Source organism: Kwoniella newhampshirensis, chromosome 11, assembly GCF_039105145.1.
Source record: "Kwoniella newhampshirensis strain CBS 13917 chromosome 11, whole genome shotgun sequence".
Taxonomy (NCBI): domain Eukaryota; kingdom Fungi; phylum Basidiomycota; class Tremellomycetes; order Tremellales; family Cryptococcaceae; genus Kwoniella; species Kwoniella newhampshirensis.
In genome coordinates this window covers 875,799-898,522 of record NC_089964.1, presented here as the reverse complement: position 1 = coordinate 898,522, position 22,724 = coordinate 875,799, and the positions used below count along the sequence as shown (strand labels likewise).

The 22,724-nt window shown below is 52.0% G+C and overlaps 6 protein-coding genes across 6 annotated transcripts; 2 read left to right on the top strand and 4 right to left on the bottom strand.

Annotated features, from left to right (window-relative positions):
* Positions 1-215: 215 nt before the first annotated feature.
* IAR55_005504 (uncharacterized protein) lies at positions 216-3,032 on the top strand (the record flags this gene model as incomplete). Its single annotated transcript, XM_066948595.1, has 13 exons — positions 216-633; positions 714-1,042; positions 1,195-1,222; positions 1,282-1,293; positions 1,367-1,376; positions 1,430-1,572; positions 1,736-1,855; positions 1,923-1,966; positions 2,025-2,168; positions 2,237-2,380; positions 2,524-2,626; positions 2,742-2,863; positions 2,946-3,032. The coding sequence occupies 13 exons, from the start codon at positions 216-218 to the stop codon at positions 3,030-3,032; spliced, it is 1,704 nt and encodes a 567-aa protein (XP_066801163.1).
* A 216-nt stretch (positions 3,033-3,248) lies between these two features.
* IAR55_005503 (uncharacterized protein) lies at positions 3,249-5,245 on the bottom strand (the record flags this gene model as incomplete). The annotated part of the gene is made up of 5 exons (XM_066948594.1): positions 3,249-3,738; positions 3,825-4,276; positions 4,339-4,710; positions 4,775-4,848; positions 4,915-5,245. 5 exons carry the CDS (start codon positions 5,243-5,245, stop codon positions 3,249-3,251), a joined length of 1,719 nt encoding a protein of 572 aa, XP_066801162.1.
* Positions 5,246-5,660: 415 nt separating this feature from the next.
* Positions 5,661-10,533, top strand: IAR55_005502 (uncharacterized protein; the record flags this gene model as incomplete). Its single annotated transcript, XM_066948593.1, has 11 exons — positions 5,661-5,881; positions 5,950-6,069; positions 6,134-6,245; positions 6,297-6,590; positions 6,640-6,726; positions 6,769-6,900; positions 7,050-9,951; positions 10,010-10,104; positions 10,170-10,287; positions 10,354-10,439; positions 10,498-10,533. 11 exons carry the CDS (start codon positions 5,661-5,663, stop codon positions 10,531-10,533), a joined length of 4,203 nt encoding a protein of 1,400 aa, XP_066801161.1.
* A 350-nt stretch (positions 10,534-10,883) lies between these two features.
* Positions 10,884-12,974, bottom strand: IAR55_005501 (uncharacterized protein; the record flags this gene model as incomplete). Its single annotated transcript, XM_066948592.1, has 2 exons — positions 10,884-12,478; positions 12,545-12,974. The coding sequence occupies 2 exons, from the start codon at positions 12,972-12,974 to the stop codon at positions 10,884-10,886; spliced, it is 2,025 nt and encodes a 674-aa protein (XP_066801160.1).
* A 3,366-nt stretch (positions 12,975-16,340) lies between these two features.
* Positions 16,341-19,817, bottom strand: IAR55_005500 (uncharacterized protein; the record flags this gene model as incomplete). The annotated part of the gene is made up of 3 exons (XM_066948591.1): positions 16,341-17,464; positions 17,516-18,706; positions 18,761-19,817. The coding sequence occupies 3 exons, from the start codon at positions 19,815-19,817 to the stop codon at positions 16,341-16,343; spliced, it is 3,372 nt and encodes a 1,123-aa protein (XP_066801159.1).
* A 444-nt stretch (positions 19,818-20,261) lies between these two features.
* IAR55_005499 (peptidyl-prolyl isomerase CWC27) lies at positions 20,262-22,401 on the bottom strand (the record flags this gene model as incomplete). The annotated part of the gene is made up of 13 exons (XM_066948590.1): positions 20,262-20,375; positions 20,440-20,890; positions 20,940-20,998; positions 21,057-21,163; positions 21,219-21,307; positions 21,365-21,517; positions 21,577-21,628; positions 21,682-21,818; positions 21,880-22,024; positions 22,083-22,146; positions 22,203-22,253; positions 22,314-22,326; positions 22,391-22,401. 13 exons carry the CDS (start codon positions 22,399-22,401, stop codon positions 20,262-20,264), a joined length of 1,446 nt encoding a protein of 481 aa, XP_066801158.1.
* Positions 22,402-22,724: the final 323 nt, after the last annotated feature.

The window sequence follows — 22,724 nt, the reverse complement described above, 5'->3', positions numbered from 1 at the left end:
CACCCGCGGATGTGATCAGGGGGTGGGAATGTGAACAGAGTTACGTAATTTCCCCGCATTCCTCCTCGCGTTTCCCCGCGTATTTCCAAAGTCAAAACTCAAATCAAGTGATATCCCCCATCCTCATACCTAGCTGTATCTCTCAACACATCGAGCGATATTCTTCACCATCGTCTAGCGATATTGGCAGAGCCCTCTGTCTTCAGTTCTTCAGTATGGCTGCGTTCTCACAGCGCGCTCTCACTCGAGCAGCTATAGGAGGTCTGGTCTTTACGTTCCTGATTATCTTCTTCCCCTCCTCATCGTCTTCCACGAGATCAGCATCCTTCTCGAAGTCGATGTCCACCCTCGGACAAGAGCCACCGAACACCAAAGGATACGGGAGGTGGTCACTCGGAGAATCCGAATCTGAATATGGGTCAGCCTCGGACCACGATGATGGCGATGACCAAGGCGAGCAGGGTGGAAGATGGTGGGGTGGAGGCGTGAAGAATTGGATAGGAGGTTGGGGGCCGGGAACGACAGGTGGTTCTGTAGGAGGACGAGTAGGCGTGAGCGGGATCGAGCCTGCTGGAGGTGACGATGGCTGGGTAGATTTCGAGACAGACCTACCATCAACGACATATGATGGCGGTAAGTTTGCTTCTCTTCGCTGTCGGGTGGCGTTTGGTCCGAATCTCACAGCAGGCTGTATGCTGATCCAAAGGAAACAGGTCTCCCAGGCTATCAAGTCTTCTCCAACCTCTATCTGACTGGGTCATCACTCCTATTCATCCAACCTCCCGAGAACCTAGACATGATCAACGAAGATGAGATAGAAGATCCTGAAGCAGAAGGAGAGGAGATACCACTCGACCTGAAACCATTCCTCCATGCTTCGCCGTCAGCTGCGGATGGGAGGAGAAGAGTCCCAGAGACGAAGTTTGTGATTTCGAGCGAGAAGAGGGGACAGATAGCGGGGGAGGACAGATGGAGGATTGAGGGGAACGAGGTTGGGAGAGAGGAGCTGGGCGCAAGGGGGTATAAATTAGGGGGTGTTACGGTGAGTCTAATAGCCTGCGCTTCTTGTCTCCGAGGATCGGTATCGTATGAGCACATTGTGCGAATGAAACGGGGCAAGATGATGACATACAATGGAAGAGCGGAAGAAGATTGACGCTCGGGAATACCCACTGACACTAAGACCTCCCACAGTACATCTTCAATGACGGTCCTGGACCTGGTGAGTCCGCAGTGACTGTGCTCGGGAGGGACGATGATGACTGATACCCAGTGATACAGAGGGCTATCTGGGTGGGTTATGACTGAATGTGAACACTGCGCGAATTGCCTGGCTGACCGAGAATCCCGCGCTATTGGAGTACAGTCTACTTCAGGTGAGCTCCTCACCATCTTGGATGTTGCGTCAACTGAATGACCCTTACTATAGACACTTCGTTCTCGAAGCGTTCCTTGGCGCCACGCGGGTCCTTGCTTCGACTCTGCCGACGAGCGTGTCGGTCCCCGTGCCGAGACGAGTGTGGTTTCCCCGCTGTGGCGCGAACCCGAGTTGGAGAGATGAAAGGGGCGACAGTGAGGGACCTTCTTTCCGCTTGGTCTAAGATGTAGTCACATCTCGACCATCCACGACTTCCGCTGCTCTCGAGTGGCTGTAAGAGCGTTTGACATGGAACAGAACCCGTACCATTGAATCCTGATTTTGGGAAATTGATCACTAATGCATGACTTGTTACAGACGCATGGTTCTTAGCTCATGCCTTACCGTCGACTTCTGTCGAAGATGCTAATGGCTGGGCGGATCGTAATACCGCTGGAATGCCCATACTGCTTGAAAAAGTGGTCATCATTGATCGGTGTGAGTGTTTGTCACAATCATACGGAGCATTGGTGGCAAGTTTGCTCAATTTACTTTGACGTTCCAGGGGCTTCACACGCAGCGAACGGCGAAGTGGCAAAGTGGGGCAAGGTAGGCTGAAGCGATAGCAAAAGAAATTGCGTGCTGTGAAGCTTACACTACTCGAAAGATGAACGCCATGATACCCACAGTACCGGCTGCGCAAAACTTTTGGGAACAATTCAGAACCAACATGATGCGATCTCTGGGCGTCGACGGGAAATCAGATACGGGCTCCAGAGGCCTGCCCGTGGTTGTATACGTGGATCGACAGGTGAGAAAAAAAACGTTTACTGGATCGTCATTAGCAGTTGAGCTGAAGTCTCCACAATCGTCGGGCAGAAAGAAAAACCTAAGATGAAACAAAGCGACCACGACTCGCTCGTACAGGCTCTGATGACGTTGACGACTGTCGCCGAGGTTCATGTGGCTAAGGCGGCTTCCATGAGTAAGGCTAGACAAGTAGAGTTGATGGGTCGAGCGCAGGTGAGTCGATGTTTGCGTAACATCCCTGGCTTCATCCATTAAGGATGGCGTCGTAGGAAGTTGGGCAAGCGCAGCATTTGTAGAGGTCTCGTCATGAGGCTGGTCAGCTGCTTTGTAAATTCTGCTGACGAAGTTCGGACCAGATTGTGGTCAGTCTGCATGGTGATGAACTGTTCACGACATTATGGATGCCTGCTACAGAAGGCTCAACCGTGATTGAAATCTTTGAGGATGGAGGATATGAGCGTATGTGACACATTCCCTCTGTTCCTCGCCAAAGGTCTTCATGAATACCTCTCGTCGACAGACTGTCGAGTTACACCTCGACCCCAGCTGACAATGTTACCTATGGTTACTTCAGGCGACTTCCAACTCCTCGCGACAACCTTGAATCACCAATACATAGCGATTCAGAACGATCGTATTCTCACCGAGGAGAAATGGCGAGAACTGGGAACAAAGAAAGGTGAAGAGAGAACGAAGGTGAGTTGGCTGTCACAGTCGATCTCGACTCGGAACACGGAAGGCTAATCAGTGCTTGGTTGCTTCTGGGCTGGGCTTGTAGGGAGAAATAAGCGTCAATTCCGAGTTCGTCGTGAGGGTCATCGAAGGGATTTTAGGGTCACAAGCGGAAGAGAGTGAGGACATATAGAACGAACGGCCTCATAGACTGCTTTGGGATTAGGTTTTACACTTTACCTGTATTCAGTGGGGTTGTAATGCATTTGATCAGAGTGCTGGGGCGCGCTTTGACCCCTCACCGGATTCATCGGCCAGAAAGTTAGGCATGTTGGATTCTGTCTGCTAATGGGTGCATGAATGCATGAATTCATGGACGAACAAAGCTACACAGTTGAGACGCGAATATCTAGACTAGCATCGCCTTTCCCTCGTCATCCAGTCCAAGTTTAGCCACCAATACTCCGTTCTTCGCCTCCTTGTCCCTCATCCATCTGCCCAATCTCGGTTCTTGCGCCACTGTCGCTACCAGTACTAACTCCGTCTTGGCCACTGGCGTCTCCGTCTTCTCCTCATCTCGGTCCAGGGCAAGGCTTTCATGTGAGATAGTACCACTCGGTAAAGATAAGATCTGCAGCGAATTGACGAATCCCCTCACTGGTATCGTAACGGAACAAGGGGCGAACGATTTCAGAGAAGGGTCTAGAGCCCATAATCTGATTTGGCCATCGTATGATCCGGACGCGAAGAGATTGGTACCTCGCAGAGCGGAGAGGGAGGTGACCCATCTTGCACCAGTGAGAGAGATGTCGGACGATTCGACTAAATCGGTGAGACCATGAGCGAAGGATTGGGTGAAGATCGGTTTCTTCTTTCCGATATGCCATAGAGATATGGAACTGCCCGCATGCATACTTTCCGATCAGCTTTTTCGACCCTCTTATGTGTCACAATGGGAACGAAAGCTGCAAGAATTCCGACTCACCCGCTATCTCCACCCGATACGAAATGCTGTTCGTCAAGCATACACACGCAATCTATTGAACCTTCCACGAACTCTTTGCCCTTCCCCTTCCTATCCATTTTGAGTTCATTGACATTCACATTTCCACCTTCCGGTTCGGTCCATCCACCGCCCAACCTCTCTTTCCTCTCTTCAGGCATCAGACCACGCTGGTTCTCTCTTGTCTTCCCACCCCCTCGGAAAACAAGTTGGACCTCCTCCTCGACCTTCCACCATCGACAGGTCCTGTCCCTCGAGCCTGCAGTGACAGCGAGGGTGGGCTTCAGTGACGAGACGGAAGAGATAGAGTCTTGATGACCAAAGAATGTGTCGATGACAGAAAGCGTGGCCAGAGAGTGAAGCGCGAGATGTCGAGAGAGAGAGGCGGAAAGGATGTGGTGAGAGGGGTTGTTCAAGGGGGACAAAGCGATCGACTGACACAATTGAGATATATCAGAACTGATCAAGGTGATATGGGTAGAGATTGAGCACTCACAGTCACAGCATCCTTGTGTCCTTTCAGAGCAGACACCCATCTTGGCTCATCGCCTGATACGTCCCACACTCCGATGATTTCATCTCTTCCACCCGAAACGAGCCATTTCCCATCCTCGCTAGAAGCGAGACAAAGGATTTCTCCTTGATGTCCGCCTTCTCGATCGGCTTGAGCATGCCCGAAAGGCTTGCCAGCCTTGCGCAATGTAGGAGTAGTGTGTCGAATGATAGCTCCCCGTTTGGTCGAGGTGTATATGTATCTGGAGGTGAAAGTCGAGGCGGTAGGCAAGTGTGAGGGCGTGGTGAGGAAGTGCACAGTGGACGATGAGAGGTGTCCAGCGAGGAAGAGGTGTATTCGACCGTGAGCCTCGGCCTGAGAGAGGTGCAGGTCAGTCACTGGCAAGTCAATTGGAAGGCAGTTCGGGTAGCGGACTTACCACGTCTTTTTGCAGACGGGATGCGATGAGTTCCCTGTCGATCTCGGCAGCGTCATAGTCCTGCTCCGCATTGGCTAGAGTTATAGCTCGTCAGCTTGATTCTGATTTCTGCCCCGGCAAGTGAAGGTGAGCAAATTTACCAGCTTCGACCTCGTCCCGGACTTTTGCCAAATACCCTTTCGCCAACCTCACCCTCTTCTCTGCAGCCGTCTCGTTCTCATCGATATACTCTTCATCGTCGAGTTCTACCTCTTCCCTGCCTTTCCTGAAGTCCATGGAATCCAGATCGACAGCTCCGTCATCTCCCTCTGCCCCTGACGAGAGTTCTTCGTCTCGGGCTGCAACATGTTTCGATTTGGTCTTCTGACCTTTCCCATACGGCCGTGGTCTGGTCGTCTCTCGGTTGGTGGATGGACCAGACCTGTTGGGTCTCTTCCTCTTCTTGTCAGATTGGAAAAATGGGTCAGGCATGCTTGTTTGGGGGGGTTGTGTCTGCGTTGTCTTGTGAAAAGCAAGTGAACGTAAATGAGCTGGATATCGAGACATGACATTTCACCAGACCTGCTCGCAAAAAGTGGAAGCAAACCACGTGGTGAGGTGGAGGCTACCATTCATTCAAAGTTAGGCGCACCAGCTCTCTTGGGCGATTGTTTGGGCTGGTTGTGCTGAGAAGGCGCGCGTCCTCCAACGTCGCGGCGCCACGTCTCGTTCTTGGTCCTCTCCTCGTCATACCGTATACATCTCGTTCTCAAACTCTAGCATTTCATTCCCATTCGACCTCATTTTACCTCCTGACCGATCCCCTCCTTCCCCTTCTCTCAGTCTTACTTCCCGCAAGCCGTTATCTATCCAAGGCGCCGAGCGCCTACACAAACACAAACACAAAATGAAGCTGAAGGACATCTCACGCACCGCGACCTTCGCGTGGGATCAAGCCTCATCCTCCTCCCCACTACTTGCGACCGGTGCCGTAGCTGGCGCACTAGACGAGAGCTTCAGCAATGATAGTCAGCTTGAGATCTGGGCTCCTGACTTTGGAGATGCTCAGGGAGTAAGACTTGGCGGTGAAGGTAAACCAGCATTGGGAAGTGTGACTGTCGGAAGTCGGTGAGTGTGCATTCCCCTCACGTTCAGATTTAGTCGGTACATGCTCAGTTGCCATGCGTAACTCGCAGATTCAACCGTCTTGCGTGGTCTGCTCCCTCATCGACACATGCCAAAGGTGTCCTTGCAGCTGGTATGGAGACTGGTGAGATCAATGTGTTTGATCCAGCAAAGATCATCTCGGGCTCCAGGTATGTTCTCTGCACAGCCTGTCATACCTCCAGACAATTTCTTATCGTTCTCATTGTGAAACAGCGCAGATGAGGCTCGTTTCTTCCGGAGTGACAAGCACACTGGTCCTGTTCGAGGTCTTGATTTCAATCCCATTCAAAAGAACTTGATGCTCTCCGGAGCTGTCAATGCTGAAGTGAGTGTACTCTTTCATGTCTGTTGTGGACTGTTGCTAATCTCGTCACAGCTCTTCATATACGACTTGAACAGCCCAAATAACGCTCCCATCCCTCCTGGACCTGTGTCAACAAAATTGGGAGAGATCACATCGCTCCAGTGGAACCCTACGGTGTCTCGAGTTTTCGCCGCGTCTTCCTCCTCCGGTTTCACATCCGTTTGGGATCTTAAGGCTGGAAAGGAGATTGTCAGCTTGCAATATGGTGGAGGAGCCGCCAAGGGTATGGAGACCGTCGGCGGTGTTGCTGGATTACAGATGGGCAAACGGAGAGGAATGAGTGATGTCTGCTGGCATCCTGAGCAGGTAAGCTGCCAAAATTTGGCACCTATATCTTCAGGCTGATATCGTTCAGGCCACGAGATTGATAACATCCTCCGAAGATGACGAATCTCCCATCATCATGCTTTGGGATCTGAGAAATACTAGAGCCCCAGAGAAGGTGAGCACATGATCATCTTGGGATAGCACTGACAACTTATAGATCTTGAGCGGCCATCACAAAGGTGTTCTATCCGTTTCTTGGTGCAAGCAAGATGCCGACCTTCTTCTTTCGTGCGGCAAAGACAATCGGACGTTGTGCTGGAACCCTCAGACTGGCGAGATCATTGGCGAGGTGAGTTGACCATGAATGACACCAGACTGACTTAGATACAGCTCCCTCAAAGCAGTGATTGGTCTTTCCAAACCACATGGTGTCCTCGAAATCCCGATCTCCTCGCGACTGCCTCTTTCGACGGTCATATCGGCATCCACTCCCTCCAGACCACTAGCATTCCTACTCAAGAAAGCGAAAAGCTCTCCAATGAGGCTAGTGCCGATGATGTCTTTGGAGCGTTGGGCAATGAAGAGCCTGCGGATGATACAGCAAACGTCTTATCACTGAAGCAGCCTCCCAAATGGCTCCGTCGACCTGTGTCTGCGACTTTCGGCTTTGGTGGTCTTCTCGCAACCACCTCCAATCTACCCGGCGCCTCCGGCAAACACCAAAGCGGCGTGGTTCACCTCCGTACTGTCATTACTGAGCAAACCGTTCTCGATCGCGCAATTGCACTCGATGCTACTGCGAGTGAGAAGGAGAAACTTGCAGAGTTCTGCAACAACAGGGCTTCTGGAGATGACGCTGCCTGGAAGGCTCTCAAGGCTCTTTTCAAAATCAACTCTCGGGAGGAGATCGTCCAGCTCCTCGGCTTCTCCAAGGAAGAAGTTGCGAAGAAGGTGCAGGAGGCTATCGGCAAATACCCATCTGTTAGCGTCACCAGTGAGGAGCCGACCCAAGCTCAGCGCTCCGCTACACCCGAAGAGGAATCCAAAACACCTACGGTAGAGAAGTCTCTTGAAAAGTCATTCGATGGTGTCTCTATGGACGACGCTGCAAGCGCCAGAGGTCCCGAGGTTGAAGCTGATACTTCCACTACGAAGAGCGAGAAGAGCTTGTTCGACGATGATGAAGCCCCCGGCACGCCCGCTGCTGCAGCCGCGGCGGACTTCTTTTCGTCAATGGCATCAAATTCTTTGCGAAATCCTCAACTCGACAATATCATCCCACACAAGTCCGAGATCGGAGACTCGTCTGTCGCGGCCACGGTTGGCAGTCGTGCTTCCTCCCTGCGAGACGAAGTCATCACCAAGGAGAACACCTTCGAGATATACCCGGCAGGGGAGAGCGATGTTGACAAGCTTGTCACTCAGGCTCTTGTGCTGGGTGACTTCAGATCTGCCGTTGACCTCTGCCTTGCGTCTGAGCGATTTGCAGATGCCCTTTTACTCGCCGTGAGGGGCGGTCCTGAGTTGCTCCAGTCGACACAGAAGGCTTATTTCGCTCGACGGACCACGTCTCTTCCATTCCTCCGAGTCTTTCAATCCATCGTCACTGAAGACCTTCTCGATATCGTGCAAAATGCCGACTTGTCCGAATGGAAGGTTGTGTTCGTCGTACTTTGCACTTTCGCGAAGGACAGCGAGTTCAGTAACCTGGCTGAACAGCTTGGACAACGCCTCCAGTACAAGTGGCAAACTCTTGGCGGATCCGATAGTCCAGAAGCCAAGGAGTCGGCAAAGATCGCTCGTCAAGACGCCACGTTGTGTTATCTAGCGGCGCGAAAATTGGAGAAGGTTGTCGGAATCTGGGTCGACGAGATGGGAGAAGAGGAAGAGGCAGCAGACACCACCAGATACACTGCACACGCTCAAGCGCTACAGTCGTTCGTCGAGAAAGTTGCTGTCTTCAACGCCGCGACTGGATATGTTGATGAAGATCTGTTGACTCCGACTGAGTCTGCCGCGGCTGTCGAAACGGGTGCTAGAACCTACAAGCTGGCTTCGCTGTACGATCGATTCTATGAGTACGCCGATCTTCTGGCCACTCAAGGTCTAATCGACATTGCCGCCAAGTATGTCAACATGACGCCTTCCGACTATAAGGGCACTGGTGCTGCTGGTACGGAGCTCGACAAAGCTAGAAACAGATTGTTGACCGCAGCCGGGATGTCGTCAGGCAGACCTGCGTCGAGCTCGACCTTCGGGCAGATCAAGAGCAATCAGGCTGGTCCGTCGAACTCGTATGCTCCGGCTCAGCAGACTGCTTCTTATGCTCCTGCACAAACAGCTACGTCGTATGGTACACAGCCACCGTCCTCATATGCTCAACCACAGACACCAGCAACATATGCCTCAGCTCCTTCTGCTTCTCAAAATGCGTATAATGCTCCTCCAGCATCGACGCCCTATAACCCGCCAGCTTCTTCTGTCGCTTACAATCCTCCGGCTCAAAACTATGGGTATGGTGGTGACTCCAGTCCTTACACACCAACCTCTAATTACCAGCCTGCGACTGGGTATGCCCCAGCCAACGGCTATCGCACGAATGACCCACAGCCTCAAGGATACGGTGCTCCGCCCGCTCAGCAATCATATGGAGGTCCCCAGACTGTCATTCCTCCTCCTCCAAGGATTGGGCAATCCAACGGATTGAACTCGTCCACTCCACCTCCTATCCCCGCAGCTCAACGAAGAGATATCCCAGGTTGGAATGATGCTCCCTCATTCGTCCCCAAAAGGCCTCAAAGCGCTGCTTCTAAGGAGGCTGCTCGACCCGCCGCTATACTGTCACCTTTCATCAACTCTCCCACCGATCCAGTGGCATCGCAAGCACCACAGGGCTTGTCCTCGTCTCATTCGCGGACTCCACAGCCCGGCGTACTGCCTCCTCCTCCCAAGGGTGGCCCTCGACCTCCTTCAGCTGCCCCTACAAGGGCTGCTCATACCCCCTCTGCTCCCCCACAACAGCCCATTCGACCGCCGCCAATGAATGCGGGACCTCCACCTCCTGGCGTGCGCCAGCTTCCCCCAAGAGGCGGCCCACCTCCACCGGGAGTTATGGCCGGACCCCCTCCTCCTCAACGAGCATTGTCTCCACTTGGTCCACAAGGTCGATCGTCGCCGCTCGCGGGCCAAATACGTCCTCCTGCTCAATCTCGACCTTCTCAGATGGACGGAAGGACGATATCTCCGCCAATGCAGCAGGCGCCGCAGGGATCAAGATTAGCTGGTCCTCCACCGCCCGGCAGAGGATCGTCTGTCTCTCAACAGACCTCTTCTCAGCAAGTCAATTCACCTTCTCAGCCGAAGGCCGCCACGCCTGCCCCTCCTGTCAGAACTAGTCATCGTAAGTAGCAATTCCGTTGTCATCAGACCGAGCTTCATCGCTGACCTGGAAGGTCCAGCATCCGGAGATAGATCGCATATACCCGATGGCTCGAAACCGATCTTCGAGATCTTGTCAAGTGAGCTGAACAAAGTCAAGCAGTCTAATCTGCCCGTAAGTTGATCCTCAAAGGTCAAGGTGACCGCAGACGGCTGATCGGCCTGGCGTGATCATTACAGCCTCACCTCAAGCGAATCGTCGAAGACACCGAGAGACGGCTGAACATCCTCTTCGATGGACTTAACAATGAGTCCGTGCCTGCTCCAGCCGTGGGAATGATGAACAACATCGCGAAGGGTAAGCGAACGCTGGCGTATGCGAGACGGCGGGGGTTCAACAGCTGATAAATTTGTGCACGTGTAGCCATTGCGGCTAGAGATCTCAATGCTGCTCTGTCCATGCATGTTCAACTTCTGACCACAGCTGAGGGCGAGATGACTTCCTGGGCGGTGAGTAGAGTCAATGAGTGTCCGAAAGAGTCGCGCTGACGAGGGACATCTCTCTTAGCCTGGTGTCAAACAACTTGTGAGGCTCAGTGCGTAGAGATCCAGAGATTGGAGTCAAAGTTGAATGGAGAAATACGCGAAGCTACGGTTTACAGTATTTGACGAGAATGAATGTCTTTTGCATGGTTTGTGGATGTGCAACAAGGATCAAAGTGCAAAGCATATGCATGATATGCTGACAAGGTATGAGTACTGAGATGACCCGTATGAGGGTGAAGATGCTATACAACTCGATGAGATGACTAATCGTATTGATTGTGCCCGTGAATGACCCGTAATGCAGTTGATATCCTGTCCACCATCCGTCTGTCGCCATTCCCTCTGATTGTCCTCCCGTTCAGATCCCTTTACCAAGGTGTCTTTGAGTGGACTGAATGATAGATCCTCCTACTCATACTCGTAAGGAGCCACTTTGAGAGCTTCTTTATAACTTGGCGGGGGGATGATCCAACCGTTCTCGCAAGTCGTACTTTCCCCGCTGATCATCCTACCGACTTCGTGTCCCGTCTCACCATTGGTTGACAGATGGAGATCGCTCCAACGCACATTGTGCATCGCTCCCCTCGGTTCGCTCACTGATCCCACCACGATCGGGATCGGAAGAGTCTTGATCGTCCCGGGGAATCTACGCCTGAATATGGACAGATCGAAATGATCGGGTGAGCTGGATGATGTGGGGATCGTGAACTGCTTAGGTCGACGAGGGACGAGATCGTCAATATGGGTCGATGATGATGGGAAACAATCTGAAGTGAGATAGGTGGATAAGGTTGGTGAATCGGGAGAAGGGAGCGAGAGGAAAGCCAACGTGACGTTGAGATGAAAAGTCGACGAAACGGAGATGGACTCTTCGTTGTTCGTATTCAGTGCGTTGGACGCAGGACCGACGTTCAACATGGTCGACATGCCATGTCTCCAGGTCCTGGCATGAGGTGGCATGAGAGGTAAGGCGATATCCCTCAATTTGATCTTCTGTTCTCCTCCATTTTCAGAAGTGCTGGTACTGGTCTCGACCCAGCCCCAACGAGAGACGATCTCTTCCTCCACCACAAGACCGTTACCTGCAGCATCGACCGTTTGATGCGTAGATATCGATGAGAACTCCCTTCTCACCAAAGCGAGTCGAACGAGGATCTGGAATCTGGGCTGGACGGGTGGGACAATACTGTTCTCAAGATCCGTTTCCACTTCCAAGGGAGAAGGAGGTGTGAGGACCAACGTGAATGGGATGATGGACGTGGGCGAAAAGGCAGTGGTTGGGATATGAGGATGGACGGACCATCGGGTGTTCTGTCTCCGGACGATCTGTGGCGGTGTTGTCGTGGTCATCGTCGTGGCGGTGATCGGTGAGGGAGAAGGGACGTCCGTCTTGACCCAGAAAGATTGAGCCATATATCTGGGTGCACGAGTCGGCAGGGTCTCAGGCATCATCTCGAACGGTTTCGCAGTTTCCGCCAGGACCACCCGGGTCCCACTTCCACCAGGATGAGAAGGGTCGTCACATGTCAACGTGACGGTAAGAGCATAGGTGACCGCGAAACTGGACGATCTCACGGTGAATGACGGTGGTAAGCGTGGTGTCGAAGGGACCTGCACCGTCAAGGGAAGAGAATAGGTACCGCCGGGAAGACCTTGTGATGGGTCGATGTGACATTCGGTAGCTCTGGGTGGATTGCGAGCATAAGTTTGCTCTGCATCCCTAGCCCAAAGTGCAAGGCCTTCAGCGAGGGACACAGAAACGCAGATGATCGTTCGAGGCGCGTGATTAGGGAGATGAAGTGTACCGATGAGAGACATCGTAAGTGACGGGTTGAGGTAGTGTGGCAAGGAGGAGATACGGTCGAGCTCGAAAGTCAAGACGACAGGTATCGATTGACCAGGATAGAAAGAAGGTGGGATAAGGGTGGAGGTCTCAGAGCATTGGTAAGATGCGGAGAGCGAACAGGTCGGTAACGACGGCGGGTATGTGAGGGAGATTGAGTCTGAGTGGGCAAGCATATCGTCAGTCAAGAAGGTGGCCCGTCGCATCGACAAGCAGGGCAACTTACCATCAGCAGGTGTGTCGATGTCCATCTGTTCATCTTCCATCTCTTCTCTGGGAGAGTGCTTTCCATGACTCATTCTGTCACCCAGTGATGCCCAGAACTGTCGACTTCGTGATCGTCTGTGCCCGGGGGTAGTAGGCGGGGAAGGAGCTAGCCCGAGGTTCATCGTCTCACCTGACGATTCGCGAGAGTGGCTCGAAGGACATGGTGAGAGCATTGCTGACGTCTCAGCGATAGACGGTGAGCCCATGGGTGTTGAAGCTCTGGAGGACGAGGCCGAGGCGGATGGGGAAAACATGGCAGAAAAGAATGATCGGGAGTGAGAAGTGATAGGTGATGAGGTTGCAGAAGAGGAGGCGGAGGGTGATTCACAAGCTGATGTCGAGGTGTAACTGAATCGAGGAGCTGGAGGAAGAGTAGGTGAAGCAATCATCTTGACAGACGGTATTATACTGGGGACGTAAATGTTGCTTGACTAAACAGGAGCGGTAGTACCCAAGAGGGACCTGATCCGCTTCGTGTACGGGAGATCCAGACTGACTATGACCGCAAGACAACGATGGTGTTTAACCAGTCTAGAGAACGAGTTCTTCCGCTATTCTTCCTTGTTACTTCCGTCCAGAATGTCTTTCGTCCGATCCGATGAGTCGTAAGTCGCACGTCACTTGCAGCCGCTGATGCTGATGCTGATGCTGATGCTGATGCGGGTGTTAATGCCGCTGTCGATGTGGTTGACAAAATGTCAACGAGCTGTTTCACCGCAGACCACAGAATTCGGAACGGGCCGATCTATCTGGACGCTAGTCTTCGCAGAATCCGTCGAATCCGTCGCGTGCTGCTGATTCAGTAGTATGATGACGAGACAGGCCTGGTTGTCTCTTCGCTGTGTGGATGGTCTATCGGATGTTCACAGTTGATCTGCTTCGTACTAGCATACCGCCAGGCCGAATGTCTGGCCTCCGGTGTTCGTGATATGTTATGTGATGTGGGGTGATACAGAGGATGAATCAGTCGCCACCTGGTTTGTGATTCACGTTCGTCCTATATATCACGTCTCCCAGGTGAAACCTGATGGTCTCGTTTCTGATCTGTTACGATAGAAAAAGTCGTTCTGGAGAGGACCCCGGGCCTTGGTCGTCCGTCGTTCCAAGTTGGTTCCCGTATGAAAGCCCTTGCTTGGGTCGATACTGGCTGCTGGTTTCTTTCCGTAAGAGACACCAAGGGTCGGTTCCGTCTGGGTCTCGCTTCGGGTTCGGGTTGATGGGTGGGTCGCTTGCTAGGTAAGACGGGAAGTCGAGGAGCGTGGTAGGAGAGCGAGACCGGATGTAGTTTGGGTCCAAGTCTCTTCAGCCGAAAAGCGATCTGGAGACGATAGGAGAGAAGATGACAGAAGAGACGAACATGGACGACCGACAGATTTATTACAGAAGAGAGGACAGGTCTCACTTGGAAGCTGCACTCCGCCCTCACGCGATGCATCTGTCTGAGGGCTGTTCCGCACCCGCGAACCCAGCAAGTGGGAGAAGCTGTACGTACAACGTGATCATCGATTGTAAGGGACAAGGGACAGAGTAGAGTAGACGATGAATATGAGAGACAATAGTCATCCTTCCCGGGCCATACGGGTTCGGTCCTGCGGGTGGTGCGGGTGCGGGCGAGGAACGATAGCCAGGCCTGGTTAGTAACGAAGTGAGGTGTAATGTGCATGGGACTCGAGGGAGAGGGCACTCAAAGGTAATTTTTCTTCTTTTTCCGGATCTACTACTGAGTCATCATCATCATCGCAAAACACGATGCGTGCGTCTTTGTCTTTGATGATAATGTCTCTGTCTTGCTTTTGGGGGTTTTCCTTCCCTTGCCCCCCTCTCTCTCTCCTCCCTGTTTCGTTTCGTCTCGTCTCGTCTCGCCTCGGTGTAAGGCAAAGCAACAACACCCTGCATCGCTGGGCCAGTCAGAACGAGACAGGAGGAAGGAAAAAAAGGGTGAGATATAGGTACCAGAGACGCGGGAACAGGGTCCAATCCAATTTCTGCTGTTACCCTTGTCTTACTCTGTCCTTGATGCCTTGCCTCCCTCGGCCGGGAAATCACACAATGGACGGGGGAAGGAGGGGAGAAGAGAGAACGTAAGACTCCAATAATGACAAAAGAGGCGCTCCCACGTTTGGGTGCAATAATAATGATGATAATAACGAACGAAAGCGGGGAAATCATGCTTGTCAGCGAGATGAAGTCTCCGACGGATCCAATGGATGGTGCACAGGGTGACAGGAGCAGCGACCAGCACTGGCAGCACCAGCACTGGCAAGAGGTCGATCACCGTATACGAGAGAGGGAGGGAAACAGAGAGATTGCGAATGTCTCGGAAATTCATCGAGGTACATGCACATATGGTATGAAATTGATGCAAATAGCAATGGACAGATTAAAATGGGGGATGCATACCTCGTCCTCTTCGGTGGCTTGCGCGTGTGTTCCTTCCACCTCGTCATCTTGGGTAGCAATGGTCATGATCGTCTTCAATCTTCCTTTCTTCTGCAGGATGTCCATCTGTTAACAGTCTGTCAGGAGCGGTCGTTCCAGTGTAGGTGGTGGACGTTCTTCCAGCGAGTGGATGGTCTCATGGTTGTGAAACATCCCGTCGTTGTACCCGTTGGACCCGCGCGGGAACTCCCACTGGTACTGGTAATCAATCGGTGGACGACTGACCGACCGACCGGATCCGTCATATCAGGAGCATACGACCAAATATACCTCCGATATGACTCATATATGAGTACAGAGAACCAGAGCGCCACGTTTCGGTCGCTATTGTCATCATTATTATTATTATTGTCATTCTCATTGTCATTGTCATTGTCGAGTGTCCGCATCCGTTCGAATGATCCGACAATACATCATGAGGCGGTTTCATGGCTCGCCACCTTGTCTCACATGTCGTTCTTCCAAGTATCCCACCCAATCCATCCATTCCTCATCTTGCTTCATCTACAGCATGTCTGTCATCGTGACAGTATGCATTTCGAACCGAATGCTTCCGGTAATGAAGAATTCGGAGCCATTCCACTTGATTGTGCACAGTAGTAGTAGTAAGTAATCAGCGGAGTATCCGGAACCGAAATTCATCCTTCCATCATGAATCGAATCGCTCAAATCAGTCTCACAAGTGACTCCTTGTCTCTACTGTGAAGGGGTGATTCATCGACCCGACCCGATCGAAAGACTGGTAACTTCAATCTCTCGCACATGCACATCAGGTTCCTGTTTCCACAGAAAGGACTAGTGAACAAGCGTGTGGCATCAGTTACCGCAACACATGTGTCCCTCTGGCGACGAACAAGCAGGAATTGCTTCTTCCGGCTGAGTAATGTTCTTGGTCAAATCACTCTCTGTTTCATATGGTCATCTTTATTGAACGGTGTGTTAGGGCAGTATGAAATCCCATGGTGCCGATCAAACAATACGACATCATCATCGTCATACATAGGCATGGCTGATAATGGCAGACCTCCACGCAGATATCTGCGAGATCTCGATAACTGAGCCAGAGACCTTTGCCGACATCGACATGAAAGTCTGGCTACAACCCGATGCGTCACTGGACCCATGTCAGGACGCAACTGAACCTCTCGCCAACCATCCATCACGTCACCTGCATCGTACCTTGGCGGGAGGTCGTGTCAAACCTCGGCATCGAAGCAAGATCTGTTTCATGCCACACATACAGCCGAAATATCATACATGGATCTGGATACAATACGTCACTATACACAAGACTTACTCGACAATAACGTTGGTAATCACAGCTCATCCAGATCCCCTTCCAGACCCGAGTCCTCATCTCGGCCACTGGCTCTGCCAGCCGCTCGCCTGCCAACCTTGCACAGAACCTCAACAAGTCTCTCCTTGGCCCGTTCAAACTTCTTGTTCTCGCTGTCCAATCCTCCCCTCTCCCAATACTGTTCTTCCTCTACCTCAAACGCCAGCTCTACTTGGGTGCCTCCCTCTTCGTCATCCCAAATAATATCTTCATCGCTCATGCCAACAAACTTCGTCTGAGTCAGGACCAATCTGAGACGCGATGTTGCCTTGTGAACCTTCTGACTAGCTTCCAGTCTTTGAAGTCGCGTGAGGCCAGGCTCATTGAGAACCGTAGATGAAGTGAGCAGTTCGATATACTCGATACAAGCCAAAGCAAGCTTGTCAACAGCAAGGGCGTTGTGCGGTAATCGGGCGGCCATCACAGCACGGTCAACGCCAGCGTTGATCCCGTTGGTTGAACCAGGGTACAATAGCTCTAGCATGGCAGGAACAGAGTCAAGACCCGCTCCGGCACCCTTGATCTCCTCTGCAGCGAGAGCGGAGGCAAGAGCCGCTTGAGCGCCGGAAGTAGGACCCGTGAAGATGCCCCAAAGACCGATGAGAACCAAACCGAGAGCATGAGCAGGTGAACCCTGCGGCAGACCCTCAATCGCGCTTCGGATTTCCCTATCAAACGCTGACGACTTAAGGTTGGATCCCATATCGCACGATTCAAGATTGGAGAGAAGACTGCTGATGGATGTGGTGCTAATGAGCGACGTGGTAGACGCGTCGACAAGGCGAACGAAGAATCGGGAGTACAAGTCGTAAATGTGAATCAGAGTGATCTGCTCTGCGATGGCAGCAATTGGAGATGTCGTCTTATTGACAGATTCGAGACAGCGTTGAGCTTCGTGCAGTGGAAGCCTAAGCACTGTCACAAGAGCTGGCGGTGAGTTGGATTCCAGCTTACCCCGCGCAGCATGCCACACTTGATGAGGCGATCGTAAGAACGGGAGATCAGGTTGGAGGAGGGCAAGTAAGGCAAGCGAGTAGGCGGTATTGGCTGATGAACTGAGGTGCACTAGTATGTGTAGCTTCTCCAGAGTTGTAGGAGTTGCACCTGTTGTCCCAATCATTAGCTGAAATCAACAACATCTAGCTTCTCACTCACCTCCGCCAACGACACTGGCTGCAGCCCTGTCCCACTCGACTTCGTCTTCGTTCACAGCCGTCTGCCGCGATACGACCATTCTCGAACAATCTTTCAGTATCGCTGATACGCTGCCCATCTTCTGCTTGCTCACTTGACGACGAGTCCATCGCGTAACGATCGGCCCCATAGCGAATACCAAAATGGTGGCGATGAGTACCCTCCAGGTCCACTCGACAAGTGCGTGTGACCCGGGGACCAGCGCAGCAGGAAGACCTCTTGCCAAGAGCCGAGACGTATGCTCGGCGGTGATGAGAGGCAAGCGAGCGATAGTTTGTCCTGTTGTCATTGTTGAAGTAATTTTGTACAGTTGTCCACCAGAAGAAGGTTCAGCTTCTGCGGTCTGACCGTATAGAGTGGAAGCTGAAGGTACCAAGCCAAAAGCTGTGGCGAAAGCAGCGAAGACTCGCAACCCGTGGCCGGCAGCGTTAGCGAGCTGATCGGTGTCCTGAGCCTTTCTGCCTTTCGAGCCAGTCTTCGCACGAGGCGCTTTGGGAGCACTGCTCTTTGCCCTTTTCCTTTTTGGTTCATCCTCCTCTTCCTCTACGTCGTCATCCTCGTCAAACGAGTCTTCGTCGGCTTTGAGCGAAGCCAGAAGGTCTGCTTGGGCTTGTATCTCTCTCTCCTTTGCGTTAAACTCGTCCTGCCATCGTCGCAAATCCTCCTCGCCGGCGACAGCCAACCGATACTGTTCCAATTCGTCAACTTTGCGTTGAAGCATTGCAGATCTCCTCTGAAGGATCTCAATGTACATCCTTGCTCCGATGAGAATGGTCGCTTTGGCGCTGGCGTTGGGTCGGGTGACTTCTCCAAGACCATCGACAGTACCGTCAGGAGCGCGGAAATCTGTCGCTTGCTTTTGCTCTTCAGATGACGTGTCGTAAAGCACTCGCAGCGCGGGTACCGCATCTCGTAAATCGGCCTGAGCAGCCTGAACCTTTTGTCGGTATCGCCGCTCGGTCTTGTTGTGCTTGCCTACAGCTGGTGCAGCGGCCGCTAGTATCTTTGGGACGTCCTGTAGTTTGTTTGATGCTTGACGTCCATTCGCAGCTCGTTGTTTCGATGTGAGCTGAGATTTGTTGGAAGACGGTCGACGGACAGTAGATGTGGGTCCGGGTTCGTTGTACGTTGTTTGACCAAAAAAGAAGTCATCTGAGAGCGAATGTAAGCATCACATGATGATCCGGCAAAAAGCTGTTCACTTACCATTCTGGCCATTTCCAGAGATGAAGCCATTCCGCGCCCCGAAAGATGGGCCATCGAGCCCATTCATGTCAACAGACCATTCCTCTTGCTTAATGGGAACGTTTTGCTGTTCCGAGCCCTTCAGATCTTTTGGCAGCTGCGTGACCCACTGCGGTTGTACCGTCTGTTGCGAGGTTCGGATCTGCTGCTGCGGTTGTAGATGCGTTTGATGCTGCTGCTGTTGCTGGAGTTGTTGGTGTTGTTGTTGTTGTTGGTGAGCGCTAACCGTTTCCGGCGCAGATTGGTGAACATTGAAATTGAACATCGAAGACACGTCTGAAGCGGCCGAGACTCTGCGATCATGCCCTGCGGGAGACGATTCGACCAGGTTGAGCATGTCAAACGTGTCATCATCACCTTGAATACCGGAACCTCCTCCGAGATTGAGGGAAGGGTTATTGAAAAGGTTCTGAAGGAAGTTCATGTTGTCTCCATCGTTGAGATCGTCTGGGAACGAACTTGAAGAGGCTCGATGTGTCGGCAAGAAGAGGGATTGACCTGGCTTTCCTTGCTCTGTCTGTAGTTCTGACAAGTCCGAGCTTGTATCAGAAAGAAAGAGCATATCGAGCTCGGCCGATGAGAAACTGTTCATAGGGAGAAGAAAGTCGTCTGCGAGATTTGAACTCGGCGAGGCAGAACTGTGACTATGAGGAGAATGGCCGTGAGATGAAGTGGCGGGTTGGATGGAAGCCGCTTGCGATGAAGGCGAAAGTGAGGGGAGTCTCGACCTCGAGCTGGCGTTGCTATATGCTTGCTGGAACAGAGCCGCGGCGATCGATTGATCATCGCCAGTCGAAGAGGAATATGATGATCTGTGTTGATGGCCACCATTCATATATTGGTGGCCGTTCATGTCAACATTGCTGGAAGGGATGTTGAGCAGCGATGAATTGGTGAAAGGAGCAGACATCTCGGGTGGGAAGAGTGCGTTGGTCGGCGAGATGCCATCGTCGAAGAAGATGGAGGAACCGTCCACTTGATCATCGGCAGGCTGCTGAGGATAAAGTGTGGTCGGCATTCTGCTGACACGGTTGTGAAGGGTGTGATGTGATGCCTTTGGTTACGAGAATCGAAATGATGAACCCGTTGATGTTGATGCCAGGGATGATGGATTTGATATTGATAGAAATGATAGATCGAGTAGCGAAGGAATGGAAAGGGATGAACGAGTAAAAGGAATGCGATTTCAATTGTGAAGGAGAGAACATGCAGTGAGGATCCCCGACCAGAGTAAGCAGTCTGGCAAGTACAAGTTTAAAAACGTCGTCTCATCGTTTTTTACATCTTGTTGCCATCAGAGAGAAGGTGGTACGATGCGATCGAGCGAGCGGGCGGAAACACGTGGCAAGTTTTATTTACCCTATTCAAGTAACTCTCAATAATGTCATTGTTGCGTCTGTTTGCCACCCAACGGTAAAACAAAGGATTTGCACCGCACTGCTGTTCATGCATGGGCTGCTTGTCATCTGCGGGTGCGTCCAACGTCACCAGCTGTACGTGGACCCTTTCTGTGACCGTCCTTCTCTTTCCTCTGTCCCTCAGCCAGTTCTCTTGCCTTGGCGCGTGGATCAATGACCTTTTCAAGGCGTTTTGTCAGCCCGGGATTCGAAGGATCAGCAGCATAATTGTAACACTCTCACCGCATACTCCTCCTCTGCCCGTCTGGTCAATTCCTTCTCATCTACTTGGAATTTCAGTCGATGCCTCATCCATCCCACATCATCGTCCACCTCCAACTCCTGTCCATCTTCTCCCAGCTGTACACCTTCACTTCCTCTCTCTTCCGTAATACCTCTTGGCTCATGATCGTCTTCCGCATCCGCTTGTTGCACTCTGCTGCTGAATTTGCTCAGCTCCTTCAGCAGATCATCTTCCTCATCTTTACGACCCCTCTTTTTTCCCGCTTTTGCCGCTGCTCTACCCCTCCCTCTGGAATATTTCGCCAGCTCTTCCTCCAGATAGGAAGTCCCTTTCCGTCGTTTCGCTCTTCTCTCAGAGTCGTCAGAATCCGAGTCGGACGCTTCTCCCGTTCGCTTTTTCAATCGTCGAAGGTCTTCTTCCATTTTCTTGATATCTGCTTGTCTTGCCACACTACGAGCGGATCAGTGGACGATTTTGGAGTCCGAGGGACGTGACTCACCTGCTGCCAGCTTTCTCTCGTTCATGTTGTGCACGGATCTCCTTCAAATCCGGAGCGGCCTGCACGAGACAAAGGATGAGCAGGAATCGATAGTCAACTTTTCCGCCCGGCATATACCTTTTTTTCTTTCCTGTCACTACTCTCTGATAAATCCTTCAGTGAGGTCGGTACCTCGACGAAGCTTTTGACCGGTTTGGGAGGAGCAATATCCGAGGGGTCCACCACTTTGTATGCCGGGCAGGATCAGCATGCAGCCGAATTTTTTTCCAATAGGCTTACAGTCTTTGCGCGTCATCGATTTCTTCTTCACAGTGACCTGCTCTTCTGGTATCTCCTCGGAGTCCCCGAAAGACAACAAACCAGTGTTCCTACAAGCGAGAGGTCAGCACCCAGGCATCCACATTTCTAACCGAAATTGCGCGCACTTCTTCGCCTTGGCTCTCTTCTCTCTCTGTTCCGTTTCGCGCTTTGCTTCCAGTCTTGCCAGCTGCTGTGCTTTCCTCTCGGACGCAGTGATACGAGGTACGATGTCGTCAAAGGGATTCTCGATGATCTTGATTCCTCTGATTTTGGGAGGGCTAGATTGTGTTGGACAATGGTCAACGGTTTGCATCAGAAGGGTGAGCCAGTCACCTACACTATGGGTCGCTCCTCTTTGTCGATGTCGAGGTTGCCAATATTCATCACATCTACGTGGAATGTCAGCACCTCGCAACCGACAAGGACCGTTCAGCATATTTACTGTAGATGGTGTTTCCAACGATTTTCCCGAACATGGTATGTTTGTTCGTCAATTCGTCCGCCTTGTCGAGCGTAACGAAGAACTGGGAAGTGTTCGTATGTCTCTTTCCGTTGTTAGCCATCCCAACGAGACCTCGTCTGAGAGCAACGTCTTCCTCGTCAGCTCTTCTCGCTTGTCATGTTATCGGGACAAGCTCACCGATTGAATTTCAACCTTCCATGAATCTCATCGTGAAACGGCTCGCCATAAAAGCTTTCTCCGCCCATTCCTGTCCCTGTTGGATCACCCGCCTGAATGATGAAGCCGGGCACTACTCTATGAAATATAACGCCATCGTAGTAGCCTAGAGAATGGATGATCAGAATAGCGTTTCGTGGATGTTCAAGGATGCAACGGCACACCTTCCATGGACAACGCGAGAAAGTTGCGCACTGCTTTCGGAGCTTCTTTCCCCCATAGTTCGATCTGGATCAAGGCTCGCTTAGCCTCACATTATATGGACTGAAGTAGACGGAGCTCACCTCGAGCTCTCCTGCGGTCGTGTCAATGATGACCTTGCCGTTGGTCGCAGGCTGGAAGGTGTGTATCAGCTGTGGTGGTGGCTTTCGATGTTAATGGTCAATAGATCTCACCTCGGTGACATACCTGAGGAAAGAGTGAAGCAGTTTAGCGCGGGTATAAAGGTCTGCACAGAATCTTTCGCACTCACAGATTACTCATCTTGACTGCTGCCTGTCTCCCCACCTTCCTGTGTTGCTGTTATTCGGCTACAGAAACTCAACGTATGAACAACAAAGAGGTAACCTCGACCCAGGATGACACAAGTGATGACGTTGGAACCTGTGGTGGCGGATGCCACGTTGCCGGGAATTCGGAGATATGAGGTAATGAGTCTCTCCCCCTCTGGTCAGCCAGCAACCAGCCCTCTGACTCCTCTCTCGCCCAACGAGTGTCGGCGCAACCAACGCTGATGATGACAATGAGCTACTATCTGCTGTTGGTGCATAACCGTCAAGTAGCCACGCCGCGTGTGTAATCATCCA